This window comes from Cygnus olor, chromosome 3 (genome assembly GCF_009769625.2).
Source record: "Cygnus olor isolate bCygOlo1 chromosome 3, bCygOlo1.pri.v2, whole genome shotgun sequence".
Classification (NCBI taxonomy): domain Eukaryota; kingdom Metazoa; phylum Chordata; class Aves; order Anseriformes; family Anatidae; genus Cygnus; species Cygnus olor.
This window is the reverse complement of record NC_049171.1, coordinates 61,655,123-61,679,169: the sequence shown is the minus strand read 5'-3', so window position 1 is coordinate 61,679,169 and position 24,047 is coordinate 61,655,123. Positions and strand designations below refer to the sequence as shown.

General features: G+C 39.3%; 1 protein-coding gene across 1 annotated transcript in view; it reads left to right on the top strand.

The window, feature by feature from the left end:
- The window catches only part of MAP3K5 (mitogen-activated protein kinase kinase kinase 5), a 101,571-nt gene that overhangs the window by 23,904 nt on the left and 53,620 nt on the right, over window positions 1–24,047 (top strand). The window contains exons 2-7 of the mRNA XM_040550455.1: window positions 6,922–7,061; window positions 9,637–9,660; window positions 18,124–18,317; window positions 18,576–18,744; window positions 19,549–19,655; window positions 22,929–23,099. Of these exons, the coding sequence (XP_040406389.1) occupies window positions 6,922–7,061; window positions 9,637–9,660; window positions 18,124–18,317; window positions 18,576–18,744; window positions 19,549–19,655; window positions 22,929–23,099 (805 nt within the window). The remainder of the gene's footprint in view (window positions 1–6,921; window positions 7,062–9,636; window positions 9,661–18,123; window positions 18,318–18,575; window positions 18,745–19,548; window positions 19,656–22,928; window positions 23,100–24,047) is intronic.

The following is a 24,047-nucleotide window of genomic DNA, read 5'->3' as shown; positions in this document are numbered from 1 at the left end:
TTGGGGTAAGTATTAAGTGCCCTAGTTCTGTCTATGGTTTGTGCAACACAGCAGCCAGAATGGGACGCTCACCAGGCTGCGGTGCCTGTTCTGCTGGGGGCGTGTGCTCAGAAATTCCCCTTCAGGCAGGTCCCAGGACTGACTCTAAATTGTACTTAAGTGATGCAGGATCTCTTCTTCCTTTTTGTAAAAATGAGACTACCAGACCCAGGATTACTGCACGTGTTTAAAAACCCAAACTTTCTAGAGCATTGGTGTCACAGGTGCTTTGCTAACCCTGTCTTCCAGGGCTTGTGACATGCGAGGTGCTGAAATAAGGATCCTGAACCCATAATGCTCTATCCTACGCAGTGCTAGAAATTGGAAGTCTGTGGTAGAAAATAACCAACACATGTCCATTGCTTGTCTCTTAGTGTTCTTGCTTATACTTTGCACATTAATAGGAGATTCTACAAATAGTTTGCTTTTCCAACATACAGCATGTTTAATGTGCTCATGCAGTCAGTACCCTCTCTTCCTTCCCCATATCCAAGCCCCGGGTGCCTCTATGAAGCTCTTTTTCTGGCTCGCCTCTCCCAGCAGACTGGCTTGTCCGGCCTGGTTTCCTGCGAGGCCAGCCATTCCCCGGGGTGTAGGTGTTCTCACCTGAGTGGCTCCCATTGATTGTTTCCGGTCTTGGAGACGCGTGAGCAGCTCCTGACAAGTTATACTTGATTCCAGTGGTGCTGACAAGTCAGTGGTGCTGTGGTTTGCACGGCTGAACCTGAACCATCATGCTGTACTGACGCGGTGCTGTCATTTCCAAAGCAGGTTTACTACCTTGTGCAGGCAGTCTCTGGGCAGAGAGCAAGATGTCCATGTCAAACGGGGAGAATCACAAAGAAGATATCCTCATCTACTTCATTTGCTCATTTCCGAAAGCTCACCCGATAGCGCATTATCACGGCTTGGAGAAACCATCGTTATTATTGCTGAATGGAGAGCTGCTACTGCAGTATGAAAAACGCTCTGCGCTTAGACTTGCGTTCACATAAATTTGGTCTGCAGATACGTCTCTGTCAAGAGTTTCTTTTAATGCCAAGTGGAAAAAAACCCTAAATATTGTTCCATCTCAGAATTTGCCATTAGCAATTAGCTTTTCTTTTGTCTCGGTTAATTGTGGAATAGTGAATGTGAGGCAGCAACTGTGTGTTTAGCACCAATTAATCAGAAGATAGTAGCAAGCATAAACATTTGTCAGTTTTATAACTGCTCTGTTTGTATTCATTATTTTTCCTGGCAGCGCTATTGTATGCAGGCAGTATCAAAAAGTAGGGTGCGCATGCATAATACCTCACAGCATTCATTTAAACATTTTTCTCTGCCCTGTTATATTTTAAACAATGAGTGGGAGATGAACTTTGGCCATTGCGTTTCTTGATGACTAAAGGCATAGGTAACTGCCAGGGGAGAAGGGCTTCATACACTAAATGGGCACTTACCATTCTTGAGCATGATCTTAAGTTTTAACAATTTATTAAGAAAGAGGAATTGGAGATTTTATATATGAAGTTCATGGTCTTTGTACATGTAGCTTAAAAAAAAAAAGAGGATTTATGCTGCAGGTAAGAAATGTTGGTCACAATTTTAACATATGCCAAGCTTCACAGAGGTGAGGCCTTGAGCTTCTATCCCTTCTCAGGCAAGAAGGGTCAGGTCATTTGCCTCTGATTCTGTCACACCTCTTCTTTCTCAGATTGTGTGACTGTTTTGAGCTATTATTGGTATAGATGTTAGTTAGCCTAATAACATGCAGTCTGACTGCTCGGTGGTGGTTGCTATGTCTGAGCTCAGTGTGTGGCTATCCAAGCGAATCTGTAAGTAGGCAGCTTTGTGACTTATAGCTTGGTCCTTGTCAGCTAGAGCTTGCGGTGGTTTGTGAAATGGACACCAAGAGCTTGCTGAACTGCGTGCTGCTGCAGTTATGCTGCTCTGCTACCTCGGCCAGAGCTAAGCTCCCTCCTCCGGTGTGTGTTACGCTCCAGTCGCATCAGTGTAGGCATGTCAGTTATTTAAAGAGACGAGAGAAGGCTGTGACTAGACTTACTTTATTGTTCATAAACTAGAAAGACGACAATTTATCATAAGATTTCTTATAAGGGTCTTCAGCTGTAGATGTCAAAGATAACTAAGGAAGAGCATCCTCATCCTGTTTTCTTTAAATAGTATCAGTGTATCTGTGATCTGTAAACAGAGAAAGTGACATTTAGTCTTATGCCCAAGACCCAGGTAAGGGATAAAACTTGCTCTTTGCTGCAACTTGTGGGGTCGTGAGAATTACAGTTCTTCTACTTCTCTATCTCTCACTCCTGTTTTGTTCAGTGTGGTTACGTACCCACACTGCTCATTAGTCTACTGGAGTCCAAACAGGTTCTTTGCTGTTACATAGATGTGCAAGAGCATTTGAAGTTAATTTTCAGTCCCTGGTCTCTAGAGTATTTCATACTGAGAGATTAGGTGTTGAGAAGACTCTACTCTTTCCTTCACTTGGTCAGCTTTTTTTTAACTTGCCTTGAAATTGAAGCTGCAAATACTTTCATAAGTGGGTTTGTCTTATTCCACTGTAACTGTAGAGATGCTTCTACCACTTCTATTGAAATGACATTTTGTCACTTGTGAAATTATGTTTTCCAATATATGAGAAACGTATCTTTTGTTGCAGTAGTCTGTTAGACTAATTTAATCTGGTGGAAGTGAGAGTCTGATAAGTGGGATTCCAGCAGTTTGTTTTGATGACCAAATGGTTCTTTTGCACTAAGTTAACTTCTGGCTTCCCAGAACTGGTGAGAATTTTTATGGATATTCATTTGAGTTAGATTTGTCTTCGAAAACATCAGTCTTACTCAGCTTTGGTAAACCTCTAATCCTACTTTATGTAACTGAATTCAGTGTTAGCTGTCTTAGGTGCACTTGACGTTACCTTTCAGGCACTTTGTAGAAGCCACTGCCCTTGCTTTACAGACAAGGAGATGAAAAAGATGGGTGGAGTAGCTAAAGTTTTCCCAGAAAATAAGCTCTTCGTTTGTTCCTCTGCATTTGACTTCTGAATTTGACCAACGTTCTACATGCTAGTCTGTTCTTTGGTCAGAAGAGTTTCTCTTCTGATGTTTTGAAAGAAGATAGTAAGAAATGGGTCTGTTGCAGGAGTTTGATTACGGTATATGTTGTGGCTTTATTTTTTTATTTTATTTTTTTAAATGGATAGACATCTAATCTCAATAGTACAGACATTTTCTGTGGCTTGTTAGAATTCCAAGTAAAAATTGGGCTTTTCCCCTTGGAAACTGTGATACCAGCCCCGGAGGACCAGTCTAGATGATAGAAATCTTATCTATGTCATAGGTGAGAACTTCTGCTTAAGATACATACCCACTAGAATGGAAAGAAAACTCCACAGAAGTTGGACATATTCTTAAGAACATACTGCTTCATAGTGAGATTATCCAGAAGTCCTGGATTTCACAAAGTCTTAAAATATCAAGGAAAGAAACCACACTTAATTACGGTAAAAATAAACAAATACTGGTAAAAAGCATCACGATATTTTTATCTTAGTGTCATTTTTCTTGCAAGTGATTACTCAATCACATGGTCCTTCCTTGTGCTTATTAAGTAGCAAAAGGCCTCAAGGCTTTTTCGTTTTGCGTATTGATCTGATTTGAGGGATTGGACAGGATTCAAGAACATTTCTTAGTGTGATCCTGAGTCAGATATGTTCTAACAATTGTATTAAATGCATTTGGCCATCTGATCTTGTCAGTAGTAAGTCTATTTGCATGTGTTTAAGGATTATTTCCTTATTCGTGGTCCTGGGAACTTGCCATTTTAACATAGGATTTCTCAAGTATCTTCTGTATACTGACTTCAGTCAGGCTCTATCAATTTGTGTTTGTTTTTTTTTAAGTAATATTTCTCTTTCACTGTTAGTTTTGCAACTCCAGTAAGAACACATTATCTTGCAAGATTTGAGAATTAAGTCATGGAAAGTTGCGCAAATTTTCCTCCTGCTCAAGGTAACAGAAATGTACCGTACGCTTGCAGTTGCTGAGGATTAGATTTTTATGTCAATAAGAGAAGTTAAAAATAGAGCTTGTAACAACAAGTTGCTTTCCATGATGGAGTGAGTGACTGCAGCAGTTATCAAGAAAAGATTGACCAGTGTCATCTACCTGGACTCCTGTAAGGCCTTTGACATGGTTCCACACATCCTTATCTCTGAATTGGGGAGAGATGGATTTGAAGGTGGACTTTATGGTGGATGAGGAATTGGCTGGATGGCCGCAGCCAGAAAGTTGTGGTCAATGGCTCTGTGTCCAGGTGGAGGCCCATGGTGAGTGGTATCCCCCAGGGGTCTGTCTTGGCACTGGTGCTGTTTAATATCTTTATCAATGACATGGACAGTGGGATGGAGTGCACCCTCAGCAAGTTTGCAGGCGACACCAAGCTGAGTGATGCAGTTGGTACAACAGAAGAAAGGGGTGCCATCCGCAGGGTCCTGGACAAGCTTGAGAAGCAGACCCACACGAACCTGATGAGGTTCAACCAGTCCTAGTGCAAGGTGCTGCACTTGGGTTGGGGCAATCCCAGACACAAGCACAGACCAGGAGAAGAGCTCATTGAGATTAGCCCTGCAGAGAAGGACTTGGGGGTTCTGGTGGATGAAAGGTTCAACATGAGCTGTTAATGTGTGCTTGTGGCCCAGAAGGCCAACTGCATCCTGGGCTGCGTCAAAACAGATGTGTCCAGCAGGTGGAGGGAGGTGATTGTCCCCCTCTGCTCTGCCCTTGTGAGGCCCCACTCAGAGTGCTGCATCCAGGTCTGGGGTCTCTAGCGCAAGAAGGATGTAGGTCTGTTAGAGCGGGTCCAGAGGAGGGCCACAAAATCTAAATCTGCCCCCTTTTAGATATTAGGAGGAAGTTATTTACTCAGAGGGTGGCGGGGCCCTGGCACAGGCCGCCCAGAGAAGCTGTGGATGCCCCATCCCTGGAGGTGTTCAAGGCCAGGCTGGATGGGACTTTGGGCAACCTGGTCTGGTGGGAGGTGTCCCTGCCCATGACAGGGGGGTTGGAATTAGGTGGTCTTTAAGGTGCCTTCCAACCCAAACATATGCATGACTTTCTTAAAAAAAAAAAAAAAAAAAAAAAAAGCCCTATCCTTACCCAAACAATATCTAGTAGGAGTAATGTCATTCTTACTTGGCTTTTGTGGTATTTCCATTTCCAAAAATCAGTCTTTGTGTAGTTTTAGTAATGTGCTGCCTTTTCTACTTCAATAGAATGGAATTGGTGGAATCCATACTGCAAATATGTGAAATTGAGCAGAGGTTCTTAGAATGCAACTTATGAAACTCGTAAAGAACAGAATTTCATATTTGATTTTTGAGGGGGAAATATCCCTTCTTTATACCATTTAGTTGCCTCTCATTAGTCTTATTCTTGAAGAACATAAGCATGTATAGGCAGATGTCTGTTCTTCTCCCTGCGTTCCTCTCTTCTTTAGGTTTTTGACAATTTCCAAGCCTGTAAGCCAATTACAGTAAAATAGGACTGAAGAGTTGATGTCTTAAAAATGTTACTTTTTCACAAGCTTGGGAGACTCCCTTCTTGCCTTCCCAGTTGAGGGTATGGCCACAGGGCTTATTTGGTATCGAACATCTTCATTACAGTTCTGAAGATCTAAGGAAATAGGCAAGGTGAAAGTTGTGGTTAGAGGTAGAATCTCTTACATCTAATTAGAGATTTAATTCATTCCAAGTAAACAAACTTCAGCTTTTTGCCAACAGAGCTTGTCTTGCTACCTGTGTTTTGTTGTAAAAGAATCCACAGAAGAAGGCAGGCCTGGAAACCAGGCGGCTTTTTTTTTCCTGCTCTTCACAGAACTACATTTTTCTCTTTTTTTTGTGGAATTGAGTGAAGAAGGGTGCTTTGCAGGAGAGGTGGAGATGAGTCAGCTGATCCAATGAAACTTTTGCAGTGGAAATATGTTGCCTGTTATGAAAAAAAAAAAGCCTTGACCACCTCTGATATTTTGTAATTGCCTCTTGTTTTACTTTTACCTTGTTGTGCCTCTAGGAAAGTGAAAGATTTTTTTTTTTAAGATAAATCACAGAAGATTACATTTGCGTTTTTGTGTATGTGTGTTTGTGTATGTGCTTAGGTCATGCAGATCAATCTACTATGAACAGAATTCTCAATGCACAATGAAGCTTTTAATTTTCTAAGGGTTTCTACAGCTTTACATATCCACTCCCTCTTTCCTTCCCTTCTTCTGTACCTTGTCCTATTTTCTCTAGTCTTTCTATATGAATCAAAATAGATGTGAGTGGTAACTTATACGGGAATTCTACTTTTGCCTTGCTTTCAGTTTTGTTGACATTCTCTTCCAAAGTTCTAATACAAAATCTATACAGTATATTATGCAATCATGTACTTAATTACATGGATTTTTACTGCAACTTGCATTGAGGATGAAAATGCACATCAAATGCAATCTTTTTTTCCCCTGTAAGGACACCAGTCATCATATACACTACAGATTAACTAAACAGATTTTAAACACATTTTGTTCTCTAAGACACAAAATGAACTTTTTGCCTTTTATTGATTATTGATGTCTTACAACTTTTTACCTGTGGAAATGAAGTTCTCATGGGGGGGAGGGAACAGTAGTAAAGGGAGGGGAAGGAAGAGGAGGGGGGAAAAAAATTAAACCACATCCTGCTGACTACAGTCAAAATTCAGAGATAACTTAAAAACCCTATAGAACTCTTTCCTACTTAAAATCTAATCCTATTATCAAAGCAATTAAAAATGGCATAGGAGTATGTGGCTGTCAGAAGTATGTGGCATTCATTCACAATTAATTTTTCACTTCCTTCTGCAGATATTGCTGTTGTAGAGATGAGTGATGCCTTCCGTCAGCCTTCGTTGTTCTACCACCTGGGAGTCAGAGAGAGCTTCAGTATGGCTAACAACATTATCCTCTACTGTGATACAAATTCTGAGTCTCTGCAGTCACTAAAGGTACCTCTAAATGAAAAAATGGAGGGGGAAAAAAAAAAGACGCAGTTATCTAACTCTTGAAATAGGTTCTCTATTTCCATGGGAAATACAGAAGCCACTTGTGGTTCACAAAAGAATAGCAAAAATGTTTTGAGGCTTGGAAAACAAGTCTACAGTGAAGTGCTGAAAAATGCAGTTTAGTTTTCCCAAGAGAAAGATTTAGATGACTTTACCATGGTCAGTTAAATATCTGGATGTTAAATAGCTCTTTATGGAAACATAATTTTGACAAATCTCAATTGAGAATGTAAATATGTGGTTTTGTCATTCAAGAGAATTACTTGTGTTTGGAGTAAATTGTTACAGTAAGAACAACTGGTTGAGAATGATAGTGTGTAGAATAATCCTTATATTCTTAGCTCCCTTGTGAAGTAGGAATTTTCTGCTCAGACCTGACGAGACTATGGGATTCTTGTGCTGGAGATTACTGACACTGTAGCAGAGTTAGTAGAAATAAAACTTACGCCTATTTCTCAGGACCAAGGTTCACAGTATGGTAGGTTGGCTTAAGGCAAGATAAATGTTTAAAATAATCCATAGGGCTGTGAATTGTGGCAGCCAAGTTGACGCTTCTTCCTCTGCTAAAAGTTTGCTAACTTCCACAGGGATGGGGGAGGGCAAACAACTTGGATGGAAGTATTTTAAATTACTTCCACTCCCTCAGATTCATTGGCTGTGATCAGGAGGTGTTTTATACTACTGCACTTAAACTCTAGGCATTGCTGAAAAGAAGCATTTTAGTAAGCAGCTTGGTGAGTCACTGCAATCTGGGCACTGCTGCCTCTCATGAATGATTTGCTTCCACTGCTTCTGGTTAATGCAGGGTATTTGTTTTTGATTCTGCGCGACTATTCGCAGCTTGGTTCTCATGTAGGAGAGAAACACCTTGAACTTGGTTTCTGCCCACTGCACCTCCCTCTGGATGATCTTGGCCAACTGAATTGGTGGCAATCCAATTCCTTTCTTTTTGCAACACAAAGAGTATACAGATAAAAATCCTAAAAATAAAACTGCTAATAACAAAAGACCTATCTTTGGATTGAATGTAATTATGCAAGTATAATGGTCTAGAATACAAGCAGAGCAGAATTTCATTGTACTGCGTAAGGAGCCAAATACCCAACTCCCACTGGAAGTTCACTTGGAGTGATAACACCACTTGGGAAAAACTCTTACTAGTTTGAGCTGGACTTTGCAAACTGGTCACATGCCAGGTTCCCACTGATGTTGATGGAATCTGAATCCTGTGCTGTGAGACTTGGATGTCCCAATTGCCACTGGTACAGTGCCCATTGAAAGACTCGGAAACTGTGCCCATAGTTTCTTTTAGCTTTGAGTTGGTCCCATGCTTCTGCTCTTCAGTTGTGTGCAGAAAAATCACCAGAGATTCACAAGACCCCTTCCCTATTATTTATTTACTTCCTCAAAAAAAAAAAAAAAGTTGTGGGCATGCACGAGCATCTTTTGAGGCAGTGTTTGTTCCTGTATTTGTTACAGCCGGCGGTTAGTCTTCGAAGCACTGCATGAGTGTGCAGTGTACTTGTTGGCTTTTTTCTCACATACAACCTTTGTGTGTGTGCTGTTTTAATCTAGTATATAACAGTGAATTAAAAATGATTAAGGAAATGGGGGGATTGCAGCATATGATTTAACTGGGTTATAAGGAAACATAGATGAACCTTTGAACAGCAAAAGTTTACCTATATATGTATGTGTACACACATTTATGTCCCATGTTTGGAAAACTAGCAGCAGTCCTATGTGAAACATGTCACTTCATCTGGGGAAAGAGCAGTTGCATGTGAGCCTGCGATATGCAACAGAGAAAGCATGAGGTGCCTTGGCTCGGCCCTCTCCGTTTTTTAACGGTGTGGCATACGCTCCTCAGTGGTCACAGTGGCAGCAGTGTGATGTAGCTGTCTGATAAATCTGGCAAGGTTAACTGTTGCTGGTAACAAAACTTGGTGGCAAAAATTCCTGAAAGTGAGGTCACTGTCCACAAGTGGCTTGTCCTTAGGCAGATCCTTGGGCTGTACCACCGAGACTGCTGTGCAAGACCCATCTCTTTCCATCTATATGTGCTTTGGATTCTTGTTCCCTGAAATTTTGCATTTAAAAACTGAAGATGTATTCTTTGCATCAAACTTACAAAAGCGACATGAATTTCACCTAATTTGAGTAGCTCATGGTTGACTTACAGTTTTTCTGTGGGCAGCAAAATGGTAATGATAAACCTAACTTTACGATTGTGAGTATATGTTATGTATTAACAGTCAACTTTTGGGCAGTCTCTTATAGGAGTACATGTGCTTCTGTGCATATATTACAGGATGTATGTATCTACTTAGTTATATAACCTTTTTGTCTCTCCTGAGACAATACTCGATTTCTGTTGATTTGACAGGCTTAGAAAACTTCTATCAACCAGCCTTTTCCTGTCATGTCAGTATATGTTAATATTAGCGAGTCATACTGATCAGGTATCTTTCCTGGTAGTTGTTCAATGTTGTCAATGTCTTTTTTCTTCTTCTTCTAGGAAATTATTTGCCAGAAGAATAATGTAAGTATGACTTCTGTGTGCCAGTTGAATTCTAGGCATTCCATACTTCTGTGGCATTCAGTGTTGTTTATCATATGTTTTCCACTTGAATCATTTAACACTTTCCTACTGTGTTTTACAGAGTTAGATGCAGAATTCTGGAACTCCTAGCAGCAAATCTGTGTGTATCACTTTGTTGCTAGGTACCAGGCTCACTTTTTACCTTGCTTCTATCTGTGGTATTTTCTTTGCTGCCTTTACTTGTCTGTCATATTTTTTTTCACACGCCATTTTCATCTGTCCATTTCTTTCCTGTTGTCTTTCTCCATACAGTGTTCTTCAGAGCTTTTTTTTGAAGCTCCATTGAAATAGTTATTTGCAAACTGGTGCTCATTTTAGAAACCCATGGCTGCAGCTGTGAAAATAGATATATTTATAGAGGGTGTGTACGTATTTATTTCTAGAAGCAAAGGGCTGGAGCCTGCTAGCCCTGCTGCAGTGCTGGTCCCAGTATTCTGTCTGTGCCTGTCACTAAACTGTAGGCTTCTACACCTCTGCATCCCTTTGGTTTCTGAGGTTGGCCTTGCAAATCCCCCTTTCCTTTTTTACTCTTAAGTTCAAGGTGAACAGACTTCTGACTGTGAGAACATCTTTCATGTGTTTCTCAGTGTGGTTTGTTCAGGAGCAGTGGGGTCAGTCACATCAGGATACGCATTTGGTATGCGGAGTTCTTGGCTTCGCCTGGGGAGGTACTGGTAACCATATATGTTAGGGTATAATTTTGTAGCAGTTAATCAGTGGTTTGCAGATATCCTGAGGAGTTATGTGCATGCTGTAAAACTCATATATTTGAATAAACTTTTGAAGGGGCATATGAAGTATTTAAAACTCAATCAATTTCTAAAATTATTATGCAGTCTCTATGGCAGTTTTAACACTGAGATATTCTATTTTTTTGTTATTTTATTTAACATGGCAATTCATGGATTAAATACTGACTTCTATCTGTATGAAACAAGTCCCTTTGAAAAGGACGCAGTTATCTACTATAGCTAATAGAATTTCTAAACACCTTAAATCCAGTGTAATCTTTGGCCCTAATGTTGCATTTTAAATTGTGTGGTATCTTTAGATTTCTTTTTTTAAAAAAGGAAGCGCAAAGCACATTCCATAGATTTCTGTGCGTCTCTTTAATAAAAAGTGCTTTTCAGGGATCCACAGAATGCTGTGTTAGACTAAAAATATCTAGCTTTTCTCCAATGAAAATGGGGTAGATGATCGGTTAGGTCTTTACCCAAAACAAAACAGAACAGTGAGTTTCTTGTAAACTTATTTATTGCATATTTCTTTCTTCCTTTGACCCGCAATGACAGAGATCTAGATAAAATGTTGAGTACTTAATATACAGTCTGTGTGAGAGCAGGGGAAACAGCTCTCTTAGCAGGAAACCAGCAGGATATGGCTTGTGCACTAGAATAAAGGGGAGATGTTGTCTTGTCCTATTTTTAAATGACAGTCCCAGAAGCTCAAGGAGCAATATGATAACTTGGCCTTTATCTGTTTGAGAATGAATTGTTCCGTTTTCCATTTAAATTTAGATAGGTGGCTGTGAAACTGTCATTTATCACTTTTAGAAACGTTTCAATGTATGCCACAAAAAGAATGTGTTCCTTGAGAATCTCAGATGTTTTCAAGCACACCCACATAACATGTTTTCTGGGAGGAAGTATTTTCCCAGTGATTAGAACAGGGAAGTCAGTAAAACTGGCTTAGCAACTCTGCAACTGATTTTTTTTCCCTTTTTTGGCATGGATTCGTGCCAATTCCTGAATTTCCTCAGAAAAGTTACCTGGAAATAGAATTTTCAAAACGTTGCTGTGTACCTAACTACTGAATATAACTCCAGCTTCATAAAAATCACGTTTGTTCACAAATCCTCAGACTCTTGCATAAATTGGTATAACAAATGGTGATGATCCCCCCACCCTTACTAAAAATAGGTACGTGAATGATTGTGATGCTGCAAATACAGGAAAAATGAAATTGGCATATGAAATAGAACAGGATTTTAGTCATGCAGTTCTAGAAAATGTGTTTTAATAGCATGCAAACACCAACCATAACAGTACGATGGTATCCCTGGCACCAGTGGATTAAAAGGGCTGCAAAACAAGTAAGTGTCTCTGTGTGTGTATTTATCTGTATATAGATCTGTCTGACTGAAATGGCTTGTGTTTACTTTCCCTGAACCTTGTCTTCCTAAAAGTGGTGGTGAGGAAAAAAAAATCCATTACCAACTGTTTTGTTCTTTGTTCTGACTGGATTTTTGTTCTTCCCAGTAATGGTCAATACAGCGTTGCATAGCTAGGATAAACCTGTATGGGCAGAGCAGTGAAAGATAACGTAGGCTCATTTCCTGTTATATGTGGTTTTATAGCTGTTTGGTTGGACCTTTTCCAAATGTTGCAGTAATATCAAAAAAAAACATACATTTTTACAGGGAGTGATACTCTGGCAGGCGGCAGTTACTTTGATATTTGAAAACTCAAGTTTAGTTTTTGCTGTTATCTGATTTTTGAGGTCAACCAAGCAGCAGAACCATTCTAGAAATTACTAGTAAAGAGTTTCAGTCATAAAGAGATGTTGGTATAAAGGTTACAGTATGTGGTTGTACTTTGCTTGTTTTTAGCTCACTGTTTTTTTTTTTTTTTTTTTTTTTTTTGTTGTTGTTGTTGTTGTCTTAATTCTGCCTGGCTTGAATCTTGTTAACTTTGGAGAAAAGCTGCAGGTCATGTTCCAAATGGTGATTTACTGATTTTTATTTTTTAATATCAATACTTGCTGAATCTGCGGAAGTTTAATGTGCTCATAATATATGTACGGTTTGCAGCCAACCTCCATAACACCTTGGCAGTGTTTACCTTTCGGTTCAGGCTTTCTGCTTGCACCGTGCATGGCCTCAGGAGTTGCCAGGGGTGTTATTCTACCTGACAGCTGCCGGCCTGAGCAGAACAGAGGTTAGGACCGAAGGGGAACAGCTCTGCTAGGCAGCTGATGCTCAGGGTTAGCCATTAAGCACTAAGATTAATGCTGTATGGCCGGGAACGCTTATTAGTGTCTTCCTTTTCTGTCATTCAGAGGGATCAGACTTTGTAATTAACACTGGTTTTTCACAGCCCTTCCTAATGATGGAACTGCCTCTTGCTTAGAGCACAGCTTGGGGGTCAGCTTGGTTGTGCTCTTTCAGCAGCAGTGTGAAAATGAGTGATCCTGACTGAGGCATGCCAGTGACTTCACCAAGCTTCGAGCCTCCCTATAGGTACCACTATAAAACTGCAGATCCCATGGGACATGTTTAGCTGTTGGTCTCTCTCTCTGTAAAAGTAGAGAGAAATATTTTTAACATTCCTCTCCCCACTAGCAAACTGTTTGGGAACAGTTTGATGGTTTTGGTATCCAAGCATGTAGCAATGTGATGTAGTAACCTTCAGTAAATATTTCATTGCTAATGACAGCTGTGTTATTTGATGTTTGTAATACATCGCTATCTCTTGCTCATTCTTTCATATTTTGTGTTTATTGATATATTTCACACATACTTCCCTTGAAAAAAGAACTTTTTTGGATATGATGTAAATATGATATAAGGATGTGTACAACGTATGCTGATTTTTAACAAGCCTTTAGGGTGTGTCATGGCTGCAATAGATTGTTGTTGCTGGACATGAAAAGAAAATAGAAACTATTTGAAAGAGTAGACCCATTTTGTGTGCTTTAATTCGTCTGAGGTGTGAGGCCTACTTACGTTCCTTTTCAAATCAATAGCAAGGCTGTCATTCATTTGAGTGGGATTTGAAGTAAGCCCAAACTGAGCCTGTATTCATTAAAACATCAGCACATGTTGATTTACTGTGTGTTTGGGGATGGAGGGAATAGATTTAATAACTTGTTTTAGGATTTTGCCATCTGCTACATGCAACACCGTGAACAGTCACAGAATTACCTTTAATAAAAATCTCATCAAAAGAATTGAAATAAGAGCAGATATTCCTCAAAAGAACTGACAAGGAAAAATGGGGAAAAAGCCGATCTTAATTAAAGGAGAGTCAGCAGGAAGAACTGTTCCCACTGTGAGAGATGCTAGTTATTTTTATTACATTGGATAATTTTATTTTTAAAATAAATACATTGGTGGATGCTGACCTGAAGGGTAGGCAAGTAGGTGGGATTCTGTCAGATTCTTCCATCCAGAAGTAAACCATCTAGAAGTAAAGGATCATGGTTTTGGTTTTCAGGGTTTTCTGTTTTCTTCAGCGCTTCTTGTCTTTGAAAACAGCCTTCTTCTGTTTATGGATATTTGACTGCTAAATGGTTCCAACAGAGTAAAATAGAGTCTCAGGGGTCAAGAGGATTGGACACTGTTGACTTCTTCAGATTTTCCAGAGTTTCTCCCTCCTTTTGAAGTAAAATTCAAGATCGGAGAATTATTTGAGCAGAACTCAAATGTTCATCTGTATAGCACCATGTCTTAGTCTTTAAAACTTTCAGAGAAGAGTGTTCTTTACCACACTAGGTATCTTTGTGGGGGTGAGAATAGTGTTCACCTTATTGCATAATGTTCTTTCTAATAAGATATGGTCTCCCAACTTTCAAAGTTTCCCAAAAGGCTGTGCTTTACACAAGCAACAGTTCCATATTAAAAAGGATATCGGCTGGCTTGTATTCTTGTTGTGGTGATCAAAATAAAACTACGTGCTATGTAGTTTTCTTATCCCTCTTAAAAACAAATAGGTGAAATACTCATTTACTTTCACAAGCAGAGAAAGGGTACCGAGCAAGAAGGAAATGCTTATTGTTCCAATGAGCAGTGGGCCTACCTGGGAGCACTTTGGTTTCAAATTCTGTAATGGTAGAGCTAATTAGACAAGCTTATGGCTGTGTTTAAACTGAAGGTACACATAGGCTGGAATTGTTTAATTTTGTACAGCAAGCTACAAAGGGACACTAGAAAAATATGTAGCAATTAAAACATCCATAAAAACGAATTACAGATTTAGTCACATCATGGTAAACACTTGCGTGTGTATAACTGGCTCCAAGCAGAACTCCTGTTTGCCGACCAGTCTGACTGATTCGGTGATGGGGCTGTGATGCAGATTTTATTTCAGAAGGTGACCTGATGCTGCCAGGCACTGAGTTTGCCTTCAAGCTAGGTGTTTGTGTCTCCTAGATATAGCTAGTTCAGCTGGTCTGGGAGATGAGGCTGAGTTTACCTTCTGTAATGTCCTGGGGCTTTCTTGTGGCTGAGCTACAGAAACCCTGTGTGCACGCCGGTGGTCTGCCGTGGCCCTGATGCTTTCAGTAATGCCTTCGGGCTTGCAGCTCAGGTGACCTCCAGCAACTTCAACTTTCATTAGTGTAATGTGAGCTTTTGAACCATAAATAATAATGATGGGTTTACAAACAAGGATTGCTGGGAAATAATACTTCTAGCAACTCTTGTCGATTTTGGGGTCTCTTCTCACATGCTTTTGAAGCCCTTTTATGTTACTTGAATTTGGAAAAGGGTGCAAGTGCAACTAAGGACGCTGCAATTGTATTTAAGTTGTTCTCCCTCGTTTTTCTTGAATGGCCCGGTGCTATTACTTGCATTGTACATTATACTGTGAGTCAGAGTAATGGATCAAAGGAGAACAACGCTTCTGTCATGGGTGCTCAGCAAGCTTAAAATCAGGAGTGAAGCTAATTAGGCTTAGGAAAGAATATCAGTTTGTGAAATCAGAGTTGGGGTGGAGTGTTACAGGGCAGATTTTAATAGGGTAAGTGGAAAATATTTAAAATACCAAGTGGAGTAATGGGCTGTAAACAAGTCAACATCAGAAGAAATATGTGAGCAGGTAGGAAGTGTGTGTCAGAAAGTCCAGTAAAGTTAGTGTAGCCTACATTTTGACCAAGATGGGGAGAGAAGAAGTAAAAGCAGCCGAGATGGAGGTTGTGTAGTCTGGGAATGAGGAGAGAAGTTCAGACTGTTTCTGGGAGGAAGGTTTAGAGCTGCCTGGCACTGGAACCACTGGAACACTTCTTCAGCTGCTGCCTGGCAGCTCGGTCCCCTCAGGCTCCTGTCCCAATTGTTGCCCAAACACAAGTGTAATTTGTGTCTTTGTAATTAGAATTTGTGATGGTGACAAACATTTTTCTCCGTAGTAGGAGACCCTGGACTTTATTATATGAGAGCAGTCTTGCCCTCATTGTTATCTTATCTTCTTCCTCCCCCCGCCCTTAGTAAATAATACATAACTTGTTTGGTTTTTTTCCGCTTGTGTCACCTGAGCTACTGCATCTTTGCCTCTGTCAGGTTCATCTGATAAACATCTAGTGTACCCTTTAGATAAGAAAGTGAAAATTAGATCAGTATTTGTTGTATTTGTTAACTTTACTGCACGTGGTGGTGTTTTTTTTCTTCAAGCCGTTTTCCAAAAGAAGTGAATATTAAGAGCATGTACTTTTTTCTCCTCTACCCTCTTGCTGTATCTGCCTGTTTCTGTCTGATCAATTTCAGCCAAATTTGAAAGATTTCAGACAGATCCCCAGAAACATAACAGTCTGGCTTAGGTTAACATCCAAATTAGTGCCCTGACTGAGGGGAAGGCCTCTGTTTCCACCCCACTAGACACCCAGAGGATCAAGGTGAGATTGTGCCTTTAGACAGTTACCTCAGAAACCTGGGGGCATGTGGACAACAGTGAGTTTACTGCTCTTTTTTTATTCTGCTTCCGAAGGCTTCTGCCTTCTGTAGCAGGCTCTATAACATAAATGGCTTTTTTTTGGTCTCAGGTAAGAGGCAAAATGCATGTCAATTAAGTTTTGCTGGCTCTCTTGTTCCACTGAAATGGATACATGCATACTTCCTAGAGAAAGTACACTCAGGATCAGTTTCTAAGAGCTCTGAAGTAGTAGTCTTCCTGCTTGTAGGATTATTTATGAAGACTTCAGTGCTGTCTCTGTAGGTGGCCTGACCATTACACTAGAATAAACTTCGGGTTCTGTGGATTTCAAAAGCTGGAAACATCCTTCTTCAGAGTTGATTTTTCTTTAAGAACTATGCCAGAGGTCTGAGAAGCCTTCCTGCAAGCAGTCTTGAATTTATTTTTAATGCACTGAATAAACATTAGGAAGTAAAATATTTGCCCGAGGATATCTGTAGCTACTTCACCCTTTCTCTTGGCTCTGACCTCCCAACCTCTTTCCTTCATTATTAAAAATAAATAAATAAATTGAAAAATAGTCTTCCTGTGCTTAATAGCAGCTCCTGTGCCAGTCACTGCCCACCCTTGCCTTGTAATTGCGGAAACCAGTTCCAGTAAATTCATCGCTGCCTCTCTGCTTTTGTCTGTGGGGCATATTAGGCTTTACCAGGGTCAAATATTTGTCTGTTCACTCTTGAGAGCATCTAATAGTGTAACAGGTGTAATTAAAAAAATAATAAATCATTCTTACACTGTTCATACCTAATCTCAGGTCTGTACACAAATTAATTTTTACTGACAAATATGTACGCATGTTTATACAGTCTAGAGTACCTCAATCCTTCCAAATTTTAAAAATCTGATTTTACGCGTTAAAGTGCATGCTTTATGCATGCAGCTGGTTTTGTGCTTTTGAAAACTATCCAGTCACTGCTGTTTCATTGCATGGAGCCCAGCTTGCCAGAGAAGTGTCTGAAGTGATCCTGATTGCTGTATTGACTTCTGGGAGAGCAGAAGAAGCTGACTGGAAAGTAGTTAGCCTTAGAAATAATTCAGGGGTGCCAAAATGTATCTCAAGAATTGTTTCCTTACCCTTTTCTTCCTGGGCTGCTTGCCACTTCAGTAGTGGAGTCTGAGCTTCAAAACCAAATGCCAGCACTCCTCCTGATTCCGATGGTATGCTGTTTTATAGTTGGGACCTTTCAGAACCGCAAATGTTCAGCAAGCTTTCTATGGGCATAAATCTGTACTCACATGCCACAGGCACCAGACGCCTTGTCTCCCTCTTTCCTGGAAGATAAATGATTTTTTTTGCAAAGTATCTGTCATACATTAATATATGGAAATCAATACAGTTTGGCAATTCTAAGACATTCTGTAAGTGATTATTCTGAAATATGTATAGTTTTAAATCCTGCTTAGGGTTGCTACGTAGCAGAAAATTTCATTTGTCTTTGTTAGGCTAAATTATTTGAGCTGTTTTGCAGTTCATGTGTGGATTAGTTTTTCTCAGTTTTTCTGTTGCAGTTTGTTATTGTTTTTAACGTTTGTGATATACATTTCAGATGTATATTGTTTGAGATGAAAATTGAATTTATGTAATCCTAGGCTCCATATGTAAAATCTTTGTCCCTTTGACTTTAGCAAGTGTAATTTTGTGTTTGGTATATGCAGTTGTTTTATGTTTAGGCTTGCTAAACCATAACTGCCTTAACCATTGCATCTTGTTTTCTTACAGATGTGCACTGGTAACTACACATTTGTTCCTTATATGATAACTCCACATAACAAGGTGTACTGCTGTGATAGTAGTTTTATGAAGGGACTAACAGAGCTGATGCAACCCAGCTTTGAGTCACTGCTTGGGCCTATATGCTTACCTTTGGTGGATCGATTTATTCAGCTCTTGAAGGTGGCACAGGCCAGTTCAAGGTGAGTTGTCTTTTTGTACCCCTTCGTAAAATTCGTGTTTCTGCTGGCAATATAAGTGTCAGGCTCGTTCTTCAGGATGATGAGATTTTTTTGTTGAGACAAATTGATAATGAAAATTTAGTTTGACCACCTCTCCCCACACTGATACTGCTCTATTAATAAATGTTCCACAGAGGTACTGTGGTAGAGTTGCAGGGCCAGAAAAGCAAATGCAAGGGACCTGTCCCAAATTGCCAATGTGATGTTGTTCCTCTCCAGCCAGTACTTCCGGGAATCCATTCTTAATGACATCAGGAAGGCTCGTACCCTCTACACAGGCAAAGAGCTTGCAGCAGAGCTGGCAAGGATTCGGCAGCGAGTGGATAATATTGAAGTTTTGTCTGCTGACATTGTAATAAACTTGCTGTTGTCCTATAGAGACATCCAGGTATGTATCCCATACTCAAAAATCATTTAAAAATATATTAAATTTCATTCTTAGTGGAATGTCTAGTGTATTTTGCACAGATTTGCTAACAAACTCTGAGTAATAAACAGTAGTAAAAATCCTTTACAGTATCTTCACATTCTTTTCCACTTTACTTTTAGTTACGTTGTTTTATAGCATGCCTTTATACTTCTATATGCTAGTGTGCCTTTGCACTTCTGTTCACTCCTCCGTGTCAGTGTTACTATTTGATGAGCAGCCTTTGCTGTGTCCTACTTAACGGCTATGTTAGCATTCTTCTATTGATATGTATGTGTTCTTACTCTGTGTGTGCTTTGTCACCATGCTTATGATATTTCTCATGGCAACATAACATGTTTATATACATTGCAGTTTCTCTGAGTGGAGCTAGTAATCACTTACATTGTAATCCAATTGTTGCTTCTTAATCATCTTGAAGGTTTTTTTCTTTAACTGTGTCTCAAGCTTTAAAGAGTTCTGGAACTCTTCTGTGTTCAGCCCCTGAAGCTAACTTAAGTCATGAAATATATGTACTGAAATTTCCATAGATCTACATTTAAGTACAGGAGGCCAAATTGTGTTTCTATGCTAAATACTGTGTGTATTCACATCTCTGGATGCCAAGCCATTTACAGGTTGAGACTGTACTGAAATCCATATAACTTAGAGCAAACTAAAAATTCATCACAGTATGAAATACTGGGTCCGCAGCTCAAAGAGGAGCTTATATAGGTGTACTTTGTTACAGCCACTTAAAACTTCATTATTCCCTTCTTTTGGAAGGATTATGATTCTATTGTGAAACTGGTGAAAACCTTAGAAAAACTGCCTACTTTTGACTTGGCGTCCCACCACCATGTGAGATTTCATTATGCATTTGCACTGAACAGGTAAGACTCTACCCTTCCTTCCGCTGTTGACTAGTAAATCAGTACTACAAACTTCACATATAGTTGGTAATCCTGGTTAAAGGTCTCCACTGGAATCTTTTTACACAGGTCTAGGGTTTTCACTGAAGCGATTTTGGGGACTCTGAGCTTCATGTTCAATCTAAGCTTTGTTTTCCTTTCATACCGTCAAATTACATTCATGTTCCTTTACCGTCTGATTTTTCTTTCCATAGGGCTGCATCAATATTTGAGGTTTCTGTTTTAGTACCTAAATCCGAGCAAACAAATACTACCAATGTTTTACCTCTGTAAAGTACACTTAACGTTGCTGTTTGAGTGGCAGTGTTGCAGCATTTGTGCTGGCTTAGACATGCTCTTATTTAAGTCTGAGTTCTCCTGTTGTCAAGAGTCAGGAGGAAAGCTTTCATCAAGTGTTAATCAAAGGATTTTACCGTAATAGACAATTTTTCACGTTCTCTGAAAACATGCACAAAATGTACCACATGCAGCAACAACCACTGCTTTCTTGGCTTAAATGGGAGCCATGTCCTGACTTTTCTGTATATTTTCGTATTTTTAAAAATGAAATTCTAGAATGCTGGCAATCAGGCGAGGCATTAACAAGGGAACTTTTCAGAGGAAATGAGAGATGTTCTGATCTCTTGGTGTTGTCACAGTGAAGATTGTGCTGTTGATATTTAGAAGAGCAGACCCAGTCTCAGCAGGCATTGAAATTCTCAGATACAGAAACTGTCTCAGATAAAATTCGTGAGAGAAGCAGAACAAATACTGTAATTCAGGTTTGCCAAGGAGGCTGAAAACTGCATATCGTGTCAAAGTGATGTCAAAAGTAAGTCATAGGCAACTAGTTGAAAAGGTAAACCCAGTTTTAAAACAAACAGGTTTTTAACATGTTTAGACCCCCGAGGTCACTGTTTTCTACAGCAGTCACCTCTGAAAACAGGATTTGGCTAGTCGACTCGGGCACTAAAAATATTTTCTGTTGCAAAACTGCAGTATAACCTTTTCAGGCAGACCCTTATACTCCATTGGTTTTGTTGGTTCATCTTGCAGACCAGGAGGTACGTTTTTATAGAGAAGACTGTAAGATGTGGCCCTTGAGGGTATCTGGCATACAGAAGGTCTACATAGTGCCTCCAAAGGAGTTCAGGTCTGATTTCCCCATCCCCTTTTCAAAATGAATTTACAGCCTGCAGTCAATGACAGCCATAAAAACATGTATGCCAAGAAGACATTACTTGGGGTAATTGTAACTTTCTCCGTATCTGGAATATAGAGGATGTTTCCTGAGCTAAAGCAGATCTGGAATACTCTGCACGTGTTAATATTTGCTGTGGAAGAAGCTGTTCCTCCTGCTTCTAATCTAGGTCACTAGTACAGAAGGACAGAGCAGCTCAGTTAGGATTAGTCTGACCCAAATTAAGAAAGTGTGTGAACACACTGGTGGTGGTAGAGGAAGCAGAAAGAAAGGTAGGGACCTCTGTCTCTGGAGACCAGCAAAGTATAAGTGGCTCATATCACAAACCACTGCTGTGCCTTAATGTTTTTGTTCTCATTAAGTTCAGCTAGCTACTGTTTTCATCTGGCTTAGTGCTAGTCAATACAAGATACTGGAAGGATTATCCACCTGAAATTCCATTCTGAAAATAGCCCTTCTCTAATCAAAGTCAGGTGGCAAACATGAAGCTGCAGACTGTTGCTTTACTTGAGTGATCATAATGAGAAGACAAAAGGAATCAAACCTTCCACAAATGGTCAAGTGATCATTTGGCAGAGAATCCAAAATAACACAGACTCCAAGAACTTGGTTATTTGCTTAGCTGAGAGCATTTGATTGCTCTTCCTGGGACTGGGAGCACTTGTGCATCTCAGCTAAGTGCACCAGTCTTGCTGCACCACTCTGGAAGTACTTGAGCCTACTGCAAGTCTGTAGTCTGAGTAGACTTTCCTCGTTCCTTAGAACTTGACTGGTCTGAAGGTTGGGAAGGAAGGGTACTTGGTTTGATTTATTCTTATCAGGCTAACATCAATAGAGGTTGGCCCAGCACGTGGACTTGCACCATCTATTGTATTTTGGTTTTGTTTTTTTCCTCAGGAAAGGTGTTCATACTGTCTGCTGAAATGCTTTTGCTCTGTTTTCTTAATTATTTTTTGTTGATACAAGTACTCGTTCTTCCTCTGTTACCTAGTTCAGCTTGATTTAAGCCTATTCTTCCGCATCACTTCCTTCTGGAACTGCGTTCATGAGCTCATATTGCTTAGAGTACACATGCTCTGGCCTCTCATTTGACATTTCCTCTGCCTGTGCAGACATGCATTTGATATATTCCTGCAAAGGGAAGAAAATTCCATTATTAAATCTCTGATAAAGTAGTATGTGCTTTAAGATAGCTGTGACTTTTGATTTTAAGAGACTTTTTAAAAGCCTTTTCGCTATCAAATGAGAATCTGTCAGTAGACCTAAAAACATGTTTATATATTCCCTCAATTCAAATGATAGTTTTTCAAATTCTGCACGCAACTTCTCCAAAATAAAATAAAAACTAGCAAAAAATAAACAAAAAACCCTCTCCTGAAACCACAGAAGAATAGTTTTTTTGCTGAGAAAGGAGTCATTTGCTTGTTCAGCACACAAATAGGTAAAAACAATTCTAAACTCTTGATACTGAATGATGTATGTATCCAAACTGAGTCACCAGGAAGTGTCTAATGCTTGCAGTTACGTGGTTTATTTGTATGAAATATTTTTGATATTACCTTATTGGTTTCACTTCCTAACCTTCTCTTATAGGGGAATTCAATCTGATTTGTGCTCTTTTTGTTTGCTTCACATTCAAAATGTGTCTTAAAAAGTCATAAACACAAGAAGGAATCTTTTGTCATTAAAGTATGAATTACTGTGAAATAAAGTTTAAATATGAAACCAGGGTTTATATCTTTACATTTTGTAAGAAAGTATTACTTTCTAAGGATTGCTCTTGAGGTTCGCTTTTGCTTTGCTCTAGCTGATACTTCACGGGGGAGAAAACATGCTTGGGGGGCTTTTATGAAGTTTTTTGTAAGTGTCCCATGATTTAAAATAGTATTTATAAAATAGCCCATTGCATCTAGGAGCACATTTTACATGGGTAAAACATATAAACAAATACAATCAAATTTTAAATATATAATTTAGTATATATTCAAATATGGTCATGAAAATGTATTTCTTGATAACTTCATTTTTTTAATTGAAATATTTATTTTTAATAGGCGAAATCTGCCTGGAGACAGACAGAAAGCTTTAGAAATTATGATTCCTTTGGTAGAACAGGAAGATCAAGTAGCTTCAGATATGTACTGCCTGGTTGGTCGAATTTACAAGGACATGTTTTTGGAATCTGGATTCATAGATATAGAAAGCAGGGACAAAGGGACGTTCTGGTGAGTACTGTTTTCCTGGTCTATGTCCCTTCCTTAGCTTTGGGAAAACATTCCTTAAACAATAATATATTTTCTTGGTCTCTGTCAAATATGAAGTCTCTTCCTTACTTTATTATTCTTATGAATCTGGGCCAGACAGTAATCAGACTTGAATCAGTTGGTCTATCTGCAATCTGATAGATATTTACCAGGTAAGCTTAAAGGTGCTGAGGTATAAATCTGCATTGATGCTTAGGATGTACCATTTTGTCTTTTTTGACTTCCTTGCTCACAAGGAATATTACCCCATCATCACCATTTAATATTTTCATATTACAGTGGACTGTAATACCACCAAGAGTCTAAGAAGCACACATTAGATTAGACATTCTTATGATAATTTTAGAGGCAGGTATCATGTTATTGCTTCTGAAATGCACCAAAATGCTAACTTTAATGTGGAATATGTTTTTTTTCTTTTTTTTCAAAAAAGTATTCTTTGTCTCTTATCTTATCCCTCAGGCTTTCAATTCCCAAAAGACATATTTGAAATGGCAGCACTGGATGCCATCCTAGACTTTTGTCAGGATGAGCTGCTTTTCTTCATTACAATTCAGAAAGAGAATACAGAAAAATCACTGTTGTGCATATCCTGCACATCAGATCCTAGTTCTGTGATCATCAGCTGCCTATTGAAGTAAATGCTTAGAACTGAAAGCTTGCTTCTCTTTTCCTCATTTATCACTTTTTTCAGTAATCTTCAGATTAGAGCTGTCTTTGGTAAAAGATTATATATTATTATTTACCATTTATGGTCTCAGAATGCAAGTACAATTCCTAACTGTTGGTCATGCTTTACAGTTTTGTAAAGCTTACTGAACTTTTAAAATATGTTAAAATAACAGGAAAGCAACGTATTGTTTCCCTCCTTCCCATTTCATAATTTTAAAGAAAAATTGTATTTTCTCT